Consider the following 11,710-nt stretch of genomic DNA (forward strand, 5'->3'; position numbering starts at 1 on the left):
GCTAACAGACCTAGGAATCAAGCAGTGAACATTGGTATAACTGTTCTTATTATTATCCTAGAGAAGCCATTAACAGAATGTTTCCATGTTTAGGACCTCAGTGTGTTCACATGTCCTACTAACAAAGGGAAGAATGTATTCAGCAGGACATATGATTTAACTGTACCTGAAACCATCTCTCCATTACTCTTAAGTGTCTCTGAAACAAGAGGCAGATAAAGGGATCACAGCCCTGTCTAGAATTACTAAATATCAAATGGGAACTGAGGGTCTATTACAGAGTAAGGATAGAAGTGTCTGGAATCTCAGAAAAACAAGTGGAAAGCCCTCTCATTGGCACCCATCAGTCACCTCACCCATCATCAGTCATGGTGAGTGGGAATCAAAGATGAAACAATGTGCAGATTCAATTCAGAGTGAACCTGAGCCACACTAACAGAAATATTAGCAGAGGCAAAAGGAAAAGTGGAACGAGTGGAGGAATAAGGAAACTATATACATCATCAGTCATCAGTTCAAGAAAAGTATGGGTTATAGCAAGTAAGTTCCACAGCCGGCTTTCTGGGATAAAAAAGACTTGTGGCTACTAATGTAGTTGAGAACAGGGCTGAAATGTCATCTCCTTTCTCAGGCACTGTTCAAAGGTGATAATCTTTACAAAGCAGATAGTAAATAGATTTTATAGAGCTCATTCTCTGGTCTAGCTACTCAGAACTGCTACTACAGTTCCAAAGCAACTACAGTAAATAGATATAGGTATCAAGGCTGAGGACGCAGATCCATGGCAGATCATTTGCCCTACATGTGAAGCACTAGTAAGTTTGATCCCTGGAACCACAGTCAAAATAAAAATACATGGGTGGTGGAGCTGAAACAAAAGCACAGCAGATAGGGCGTTTGTTTTGCACACAGCCAACCCAGATGAGCCTGGCAGGAATGGTTTCTGAGTGCAGAGCCAGGAATAATGCAAGAACTGCCAGGTGTGACCCCCACTAGAAAATGAAAACAAAAATCAGTAAACAACATAGTATACTATATTTTCCAGAGCCCACAGTAGGCCCTCCAGCTCACAAGCCCTCCTGCAGTGTCAAGTCACTGTCACCCATAAGTTGTGTCCCTCCACCTTTGTCTTAAGTAGCCTTTTAATGGGTATGACAAAGATCATGTTTGGAAGTGCAATTGTGATGGCTCCAGGTATTGCTCGAAACTGGCTATCCAATTTCTATTTCCTCATCCTGGAGTCAACCATTCTCTAGGAAATAGAATTATTCTGATATCACTATATCAAAAAAAAAAAAAAAACCCTCAAAGTCATATAGAAAGGTTCTGTTCTGAAGGAGGTGGCAAGTGAATCAAAGAAGCATCAAAGAGCCATACATGTAGGCTATGAAGTCATTTTTTTAAGGCCTCCCAATGCTTATCACAGGCTGTGTTCTTTACACTGACTGTGTAAAGAGGAGGTACATAAATGCTCCCCATATATACCTCAAACCAGGCCCTTTGCCTGGTCTGTATTGTGAATGGGAGGACAAAATAAAATGAAAAAAAAAAAATGAGGTCATTTTGGAAATAATAATCATTCAGCCTCAATTGCTGCTATGTATATCAGACGTACTACCCAACAGAGTTCTTCCAACTTCTGAACCATAACATCACCACAAGCAAATAACAGCATTTTGTTTTCAAAAGAAAATAAGGGCTGGAGAGAGTAAGCAGGTAAGTCAAACTGATGATACTTTTGGGGTTGAGTGATAGGACAGTGGGTAGAGCGTTTGCCTTGTACGCAACTGACCCTGGTTCAATCTCCAGCATCCCATATGGTCCTCTAGTCTTTCAAGAGTACAGAGCCAGGGACCCGGAGAGATAGCACAGTGGTGTTTGCCTTGCAAGCAGCCGATTCAGGACCAAAGGTGGTTGGTTCAAATCCCGGTGTCCCATATGGTCCCCCGTGCCTGCCAGGAGCTATTTCTGAGCATACAACCAGGAGTAACTCCTGAGCACCGCGGGTGTGGCCCAAAAAAAAAAAAAAAAAAAAAAAAAGAGTACAGAGCCAGGAATAACCCTCAAGCACTGGCATGTGTGACCCCAAAATAAAAAACAAATAATATGCTTTAATCCATATATGCAAAGAAAGTATTTAACAAGATTACAACTACCGGGCCCGGACATACAGCACAGCGGCATTTGCCTTGCAAGCAGCCTATCCAGGACCAAAGGTGGTTGATTGGAATCTCGGTGTCCCATATGGTCCCTCGTGCCTGCTAGGAGCTATTTCTGAGCAGACAGCCAGGAGTAACCCTTGAGCACCGCCGGGTGTGGCCCAAAAACCAAAAAAAAAAAAAGATTACAACTACCATTCGTGAATTAAAAGTAAAAGAATAAAATGAAGACAGAAGAAATTTACCATTATATTATAGGTTATTTATCAAAAACACACAGCTTACATATTCAACAGTGAAGAACTAAAAGCCTTTCTCTAAGATCAGGCATCACTATTATTCAACAAACACGAAGTGTGACACAACAATTATGAAATATAAAGAGATACAAAAGCAGAAAAGTCAAACTATTGCTTTTCACATAACTAAATATAATTAGTTATTTATTATTCACATAACTAAATGAATAAATATTAAAGAGAAAATCCTGAAGTGTGTCCCTAAGCCCCTAGGAACAACACATCTATAAAGTGGCAGGTTACAGAATCAACATATAAAACTCTAGTGCATTTTGTTGTTGTTTTGGTTTTTTGGGTCACACTTGGCGGCAGTTACTCCTGGTTCTGTGCTCAGAAATCACTCCTGGCCAGCTTGGAAGACCAAATGGGATGCCCAGAATAGAACCAGGGTTGTCCTAGCTTGGCTGCATTCAAGGCAAATGCCCTACGGGTGTGCTACGGCTGCAGCCTCTCTAGTGCATTTTTATAAGCAATTAAGTAGAAACAACTTTTCTTAAAATTCTATTGACAATGGTGTCAAAACAAAACAAAACAAGTACCCAGAATCAACCTAACAAAGGAAGTGACAGACTTTTTTTTAATCGGAAACTATGAATTACTATTAAAAGAAAAGATACAAGGAATAGAAAAATATTCTATGTTCACAACTGAGAAATTTAATATAGTTAAAATGATTACTCTCAGCCCCCTTCCCTCCCCTCCCCTCCCCTCCCCATTCCTTCCCTTCCCTTCCCTTACCTTAGGGGGGGAAAATGATTACTCTGCACCAGAGAGAGAAAGAGAGAGAGTAGAGGAATTAAGGTGCTTGCCGTGTATATTGCTGACCCTAGTTTGAATCCTTAGCAACACCAAGGGGTCACTCCTGACAAAGTCAGGACTAACACAATTAGTTATGACCCTTTTATCTTTCTCCCATGTTCCCCAAAACAAATAAAAGTGAGCATTCTTTTTTTTTTTGGGGGGGGGGGGGTCACATCCAGCATCGCTCAGGGATTACTCCTGGATCTACGCTCAGAAATCGCCCCTGACAGGCACGGGGACCGTATGGGATGCCGGGATTCGAACCACTGTCCTTCTGCATGCAAGGCAAACGCCTTACCGCTGTGCTATCTCTCCGGCCCCAAAAGTGAGCATTCTTTCAAGATTCAATGCAAAGGATATCAAAACGCACATGGAATATGAAGCAAGTACTGCTAAAATTTGAATGAAAACATAAAATTCTCCAAATGTCTAAAGCAATTAAATAAGAAAATTGGAGGTATCATATTCCTAACTTTAAACAAGACTCTAAAGTTATAGTAATCAAAGCTGTGTGGCAAGACAGCTTTCACAAAAAAGGAAAACACTTAAAATAGCTCAGAAGTAAACCCTCAGATGGAAGAGCAATTAATTTACGACATAGGAGGTAGGAAGAGTGTATCACTGTACATTAAAAGACTCATTAGGCAGCCATCAGAAGATGAAGTCATGAAATTTTCCTATACATGGATGTACATGGAATCTATTATGCTGAGTGAAATAAGCCAGAGGGAGAGAGAAAGACGCAGAAGAGTGTCACTCATCTATGGGTTTTAAGAAAAATGAAAGACATTTTTGCAATAATTTTCAGAGACAAAAGAGAGGAGGGCTGGAAGGTCCAGCTCATGGCATGAAGCTCACTGCAAAAAGTGATGAGTACAGTTAGAGAAATAACTACAATGAGAACCATCATAACAATGTGAATGAGGGGCCGGTGAGGTGGTGCTAGTTAAGGTGTCTGCCTTGCAAGTCCTAGCCAAGGAAGGACCGCAGTTCAATCCCCGGCGTCCCATATGGTCCCCCCAAGCCAGGGGCAATTTCTGAGCACTTAGCCAGGAGTAACTCCTAAGCATCAAATGAGTGTGGCCCGAAAAACCAAAAATAAATAAATAAATAAATAACAATGTGAATGAATGAGGGAAGTAGGAAGCTGAAAGCCTGTCTAGAGTACAGGCGGGGGTGGGGTGAGGAGGAGGGAGATTGGGGACATTGGTGACAGAAATATTGCACAGGTGAAGGGGGTGTTCTTTACATGACTGAAACCCAACTACAATCAAATTTGTAATCAAGGTGTTTAAATAAGGATATCAATTAAAAAAAAAAAGCCTCAGTGTTAAACTCCCATCTACAAAATGACTGATGAAAACACAGGAAGAACACTCCAGGATATTAACTTCAGACACTTCAAGGATCAATTCCAAAGGCAAAGAAAATATCAAGCTAAAAACCATCTGCATTTGGAAAGAAACCACAGAAAGCTAGAGAGGTATTAAACAGACCAGCATATACTTTGCATCAGTCTCATCTGACAGTGCTCAGAGGCTATTCCTGGCTCTCTGCTCAGAGGTCACTCCTAGTGAGGCTCCAGAGAGATGGGACTGAATATTGGTCTGGAGTGGTTTGGTAGCTGCCACCAAGTGCTTTGAAACCCTGTACAATCTCTCTAGTTCCTAGAGCATTCAATGCTTGGAGGACAGGAGTTTGATTCCCAGCACTTCAAGATCTCCCTGGCATGCTAGGAGCAATCCAAACACTGAGCTGGGAGTAACCTCTAAGTACTAACCTCTAAGTACTAAGTACTAACCTCTAACTTACTAAGTACTAAGTACAAAACAACAATAAAAAGTAAAACAACATATCCGACTGAATGAATTGCCAAAGGACTTCAGCAAGCCCAAAGGTCTCAGTTTTTGCATACATATATTTCTCTATCAGACTTATGGATATTTCACACATGATTCTAGTGCATTCAATAGTACAGATTTTCCCATTTTACAACAAATTCAGTGAAATAAAATTCTAGTCAGTTTTTCTCTTCAAGTCCAAGTTTTCCTTAGAACACTTATCTCTTTTGTATGTCCTGATTTTCTTTTCTTGCTTACATATTTCTTTCCCCTCACATCATTCTAAATAAGTTTCAATAAAAACTATCTTAATTCACATACACACAAATTAATCAGAAAAATAAAGAAAAAAACAAACAAACAAGAGGAAAGAGAACTGAAGAAACTAGCAATCTGGTTGCCAGCCCAACTCCCAAGTCTGGGAGTTGATCAGTGCTAAACATTAATTCTTTTTTTTGGACTGGAAGGAAGCCACACCTATAGGTATTTCAGATTCTATGCTCAGGGATCATTACTGGAGGTGTTCAGGGGACCTTATATGGTGTGGAAGACCAAACGTGGGTTAAGCTGCCTGCAAGGCAAGCACCTTACCCACTATCTCCAAAACACTAATTCTTACCTAGTCTTGAAAACCTAGCTGGGTGACATCAAAGTTCCTAAGTCATTAAGTGGGTGAAGTTACTTAGCTGTCCCTCCTAATGGATGCGTCTGTACTCACCACCACAGATTTCCTCTGGAAGTTGATGTTATTGATACAAACGACCTGGTGAGTTGTACATGGAGAGAAAAAGAAAAATAAAACCTTGATTACTCAAGAAGTACAATTCTATGCACCAAGAAATGCTGCATGCACAACTCTCCCAAGTCTCACTACAAATCCTTTTAAAGGGGAAGGAAGATATTTGGACTGTTTGCCATTGAAGAAGCCCTGGAAAGATTTCTTTAAACAATGCTACCATAAAAAAAATGCTCCATAAATATCCCTGCATTTTTCTATAAAACTAAGAAGAAAGGAATAAAGAAAAGCGGGGAGCCAAGTGGTCTCAGATGCATTGGTGGGGTGATAAGGACAGAACTAAATATCCAAGCCAAAGTCAGACATTAGAATCAAGAGACCTAAACTTTAACAATCTAAACTCAAACGGACATGTTACACTGGAAGGCCAGGGGGCAAAGACAGGGTGGTAGTATAGGATGCTCTGGAGCCACTGGTGGAGAGAGGCTGACACTGGTGGTGGGAAGGGCCCTGACTCACTGTATATCTGAAATGCAACTACAAAGGTAGTTGTAGAAATCAAATTCAACTATGAAGAACTCTGAAGATCACAACTGTTTCAATAAAATAAAAATTAAAAATATATAAAATAAATATAAAGGAAGAAGGAAAGGCTGTGGGGGGGTCGGGGCCAAGTGGTCTCAGATGCACTGGCGGGGAAATAAGGAAGGACAGGACTAAATATCCAAACCAAAGTCAACGATAAGAGAATCAAGGGACCTAAGCTGTAACAATCTAAACTATAAGAGGCCTGTTATATTGGCAAGGCAGGGGCAAAGGATGGTGGTACAGGAGGCACTCTGGGTCCATGGGTGGAGGGAGGTTGGCACTGGTGGTCGGAAGGGCCCTGACACACTGTCTATCTAAGCTGCAACTACGAAGGTCTCTGTAGATCATATTGGTTTCAATCAAATAAAATTTGAAAACAACAACACAGCTCCATGAGAGGCCTGGGCCGGTGCAATCCAATCTGCGACTACTTGCCACCTCCGCTGCACGCTCAGGACGGATCCCACTCAAAGAGCGTCGCAGAAGCCGAGCCCAGCCAGGCCACACCACCCCTCCGGGAGACGCAAATACTTATAATTTATAGGGCCGGGGGCTCTCGAAGCCCTTGTCCCCCTTCTTCCTGTTCATCCTGGCGGGCTCGAGCCCCGCGGGCGGCATCAAGCGAGGCGGCGGCACAGCGGAGCGCCGGGGGACCCCGGACCATTCGCAGTCCCCGCGCCTCTCTGCGTGCTGCTCGCCCCGCCCCGCCCCGCCCGGCCAAACTGGCTCTGGAGGGGAGCGCGAGAGAACGGAGACAGAGACCGGCGTCCGGAGCCGCCTCCGCTGAGATTCTAGCGCGGGGTAGCGCCGGTCCCAGGCCGTGCGCAGAAACCCGCGGCCGACATCTTGCGCCTCACTTCTGAGCCCTGCCGGCACCGGAAGTGGGCGGTCCCGCGCGGGATGTGCTTGTGGGCGTGGCCCGCAGGGAACTTCCGCGTCCCCGAGCCGCCGCCACCGCCGGTGGTATCTTGCGGCTCACCTCTGACCCCTGGCGTCACCGGAAGTGGGCGGCCGCGGATGCTTTGCATTTGCGGGCCTGGCCCACATAGGGTTTCTGGGGGTCTTTTTCGTTTTGTTTATCGTTGCTTTTCCTGCTCCACCGAGTACCCAGGCTGTAGAAAATTGTTAAAGCATTGAGGAGGTTGGATACACCGGTTGAATAACGGAGGCGGGAGGAGCTGGAAGACTCCTGCAGTTTTAGGTGCTCTGCAGGGATGGGGAGGTGGGAAGCAGGTGGGTGCAAAGGGCTGGGGCTGGTGGTAATCGCGACACCTGCAGCTAGACACTAAAGATTCTCGTTTTCCCACATATCCCTGCATTTTTCTATAAAACTAAGAAGAAAGGAATAAAGAAAGGCTGGGGGCCAGGGACCAAGTGGTCTCAGATGCATTGGTGGGGAAATAAGGACAGAACTAAATATACAAGCCAACGTCAAAGACATTAAACTCAAAGGGGCTCGTTATACTGCCAGGCCAGGGGATAAAGGGTGGTTGTGCAGGATGCACTCTGGGGCCATGGGTGGTGGAAATGGCCCTGATTCACTGTATATCTGAAATTCAACTATCAAGGACTCTGTAGATCACAATGGTTTCAAAAACAAAAAAGATTCACGGAGTCCCAGTGATTTAAACTGTGAAATATCACGCTAGAACTCTAGTGGTCTGTCTCTGAAATCCAGATTAGACACTGCTGCCTTAGTATTTTATTTTTTAATTCTACTAGTTTTGGTTTGGAGACAAGACGTGGTGGTGTCCAGGTACATCTTGCGGGGAACAAACGAAAGAGATACGGGTGGACCCTGGACCCTCTGCAGGCAAAGCCTGCACTCAACCTATTGGAACTCTCAAGACAGCCCCATCCTTATTATTTATTTAAATTAATATTCTGCATGAAACAGCAAATGTGGTCACAAAATACAGCTTCATAAAATCAAGAAGACTCAGAAATATTAGCTATTAAAGCAGACCACAATGATTTGAAAATAGAAATAAATCACAAGCACACATGGGTGGAAATGCAAACACTTGGAAATTGAAAAAAGAATTTTCTGAATTAAAAATAATTTTTAAGTTGCTGTAAAATAGGGCCGGGAGAGATAGCACAGCGGTGTTTCCCTTGCAAGCAGCCGATCCAGCACCAAAGGTGGTTGGTTCGAATCCCAGTGTCCCATATGGTCCCCCGTGCCTGCCAGGAGCTATTTCTGAGCAGACAGTCAGGAGTAACCCCTGAGCACCGCCGGGTGTGGCCCAAAAACCAAAAACCAAAAAAAAAAAAAAAAAGTTGCTGTAAAACAAAGATACATAGTAAGGGAGCAACAAATGGCCAAGGGCAAGAGAACTCTACAATTGGTCCACAGTACTGAGGTAGTCTTGGTGGTTGATATCTGTAAAGGCAAACAGGCACTCAAAGGTAGGTGAGAAGTGTTAGGCTGACATTCATGAAGCTATTGTTAACAATATTATAAATCACAGCACTTCAATAAAAATGGGAAGGAAAAATATCATAAATTAAAAGGGAAAAAAATCTATGCTGGCGTATCATGCTTGGGTTAAGGCATGCAGCAGATTTGGGTTCAATGCCAGCACTGCCTATGATATCTACACCACCAGGAAATCCAGGGCCTGAAATAGTAGAAATGTTGGTACTGCTTTGCAAGTAGCCTCTCCATGCCCTTATGGTAACCAGAGGGAGTAAGGGCCCTCCCATCTCAGCATGGAATGGTGTGGCTCAAATCCCTGTCCCCCAAAATAAAACAAAAATTCCACAGGTGCAGAAAAACAGTTGCAGCGGCACTCAGGGGTTACTCCTGACTATTCAGGGGACATATGGAATGCCAGGATTCAAACTGGGGTCCTTCCTGTGTTGGCCACGTGCAAGGCAAACAGCTTACCACTGTGTTATTGTTCCGGCCCTGAGAAAAATTTATTTAATGATAGGAAAATATTTCGAAGCCATCAGATTAGCATTTCATGTTTTTGAGAATGAGAACTGTAGTCGATTTCAGTTGCTGTTAAATGTTAATTATGAATTACCCATTAACAATTTTCCAAGCGTTGGACCAATTTTAACCTAGTCCTACTCTCACCAACTTTCATTACTAAGTTAAAATTAATTTGAATGGGGCTAAAGAGATAGTGTTTGTCTTGCACATGGCTGACCAGGGCCCAATCCCCTACATTCTATATGTTCACCTGAACATCTCTAGGAGCAATTTCAGACTGTAGAGCCAGGAGTAAGCCCTGAACATCACCAGATATGCCCACCCCCACAATATAATTAAGTTGAATTTTGGCCTGGATAGCAAATTAGGAGAAAATGTTATAAAGGAATTTTATGGAGCATTTCAAAGCTACTTATAATTACTCATAGCTTTCTAGTGCATATTACCTATGTAAGTATTCTCCATTACAAGGGTAATAAACTGCAAAATTAGTATTCTTCAGAGGACTGGCAACTAAATCCATTTCATCCCTAAGTGGGTATCTGCACCAGTCAAGTGAATGGAGGTGATTTTTTTCTTTTGGGTTTTTGGGCCACACCCAGCAGCACTCAGAGGTTACTCCTGGCTCTGTGCTCAGAAACCATTTTTTTTTTTTTTTTTGGTTTTGGGCCACACCCTGCAGTGCTCAGGGGTTACTCCTGGCTGTCTGCTCAGAAATAGCTCCTGGCAGGCATGGGGGACCATATGGGACACCGGGATTCGAACCAACCACCTTTGGTGCTGGATCGGCTGCTTGCAAGGCAAACGCTGCTGTGCTATCTCTCCGGGCCCCAGAAACTACTTTTGGCAGACTAATTGCACCATATGGGATGCTGGGAATCGAACTCAGGTCTGTTCTGGGTTGGCCAAGTGCAATGTAAATGCCCTTCCGCTGTGCTATCTCTCCAGCCCTGGAGGAGATTATGGAACCAGTGCTGAGACAACTAATTTAATTATCACTAGAAGATACTATCAAGTGACTTCCCATTTGGTGAACCACTGAAGGGAACAGGAACACACTTAATTTAAATTAAATTTAAATGAGGACTAGAGGGACCGGAGAGATAGTACTTCGGTAGAGCTTTTGCCTTGCATGCAGTAGACATGTGGGGAACCGGGTTCAGCATCCCATATGCCAGCATCCGATATGGTCCCCCAGCCTGTCAGGGGTGATTTCTGAGTGCAGAGCCAGGAGTAACCTGCATGCCACCAGGTGTGGCCCAAAAAACAATAATTACAGTTTTAAAAAAATGAGGACCAGGGGCCGGGCGGTGGCGCTGGAGGTAAGGTGCCTGCCTTGCCTGCGCTAGCCTAGGACGACCCCGGTTCGATCCCCCGGCGTCCCATATGGTCCCCCAAGAAGCCAGGAGCAACTTCTGAGCGCATAGCCAGGAGTAACCCCTGAGCGTCACAGGGTGTGGCCCAAAAACCAAAAAAATAAAAAAATAAAAAAAATAAGGACCAGAGCAATAGTACAGAGAGGGTTGGGTATTTCCCTTGCATGAGGCTAACCCAGACTCAAACTTTGACATCTATCAGAAGTGATTCCTGAATGCAGAGTAAAGAGTAAGTCTTGAAATACTGGGTGTGGCCCCAAAACAAAACATTGCACTCAATACATGAGATAAAGTTTTGAAATCTAGGATATATAAAGTACTCACAAAGGTTAACTCCACAAAACCTAAAAACCCCATCAAAAAAATGGGAATGGAGGGCCCGGAGAGATAGCACAGCGGCGTTTGCCTTGCAAGCAGCCGATCCAGGACCAAAGGTGGTTGGTTCGAATCCCGGTGTCCCATATGGTCCCCCGTGCCTGCCAAGAGCTATTTCTGAGCAGGCAGCCAGAAGTAACCCCTGAGCATCGCCAGGTGTGGCCCAAAAACAAAACAAACAAACAAAAAAAATGGAAATGGAAATGGACATTTCTTTGAGGAAGACCAACAGATGGCCAAGAGAAACATGAAAAAATGCTCATCACACATCATTAGGCAAATCCAAATCAAGACAACAATAAGATATCTTATACCAGTAAGAATGGCACATATCAAAAATACTGGAAATAATCTCTGTTGGTGAGGATGTAGTGAGAAAGGAATTCATATCTACTGCTGATAGGATGATGGATGTTATGCCGCCTGGTCCAACCCCTATGGAAAACAGTATGGAAGGCTCTCAGTACATTCAAAATTGAGCTACTATAGGGCCGTAGAGATAGCATGGAGGTAGGGCATTTGCCTTGCATGCAGAAGAATGGTGGTTTGAATTCCGGCATCCCATATGGTCCCCAGAGCCTGCCAGGAGTGATT

At 43.7% G+C, this 11,710-nt stretch overlaps 1 protein-coding gene and 1 non-coding gene across 2 annotated transcripts in view; one reads left to right on the forward strand and one right to left on the reverse strand.

Moving 5' to 3' along the window:
- Nucleotides 1–7,069, reverse strand: part of TAF2 (TATA-box binding protein associated factor 2) — a 90,807-nt gene extending 83,738 nt beyond the window's left edge. The window contains exons 1-2 of the mRNA XM_049773385.1: nucleotides 6,959–7,069; nucleotides 5,819–5,872 (exon numbers count right to left, since the gene is read on the reverse strand). Of these exons, the coding sequence (XP_049629342.1) occupies nucleotides 5,819–5,872; nucleotides 6,959–7,042 (138 nt within the window). The 5' untranslated portion in view covers nucleotides 7,043–7,069. The remainder of the gene's footprint in view (nucleotides 1–5,818; nucleotides 5,873–6,958) is intronic.
- Nucleotides 1,405–1,534, forward strand: LOC126010165 (small nucleolar RNA SNORA51). Its single transcript, XR_007496296.1, has one exon. It is a non-coding gene; the product is annotated as a small nucleolar RNA SNORA51 (small nucleolar RNA).
- Nucleotides 7,070–11,710: the final 4,641 nt, after the last annotated feature.

This window comes from Suncus etruscus, chromosome 5 (assembly GCF_024139225.1).
Source record: "Suncus etruscus isolate mSunEtr1 chromosome 5, mSunEtr1.pri.cur, whole genome shotgun sequence".
In the NCBI taxonomy this organism is placed as follows: domain Eukaryota; kingdom Metazoa; phylum Chordata; class Mammalia; order Eulipotyphla; family Soricidae; genus Suncus; species Suncus etruscus.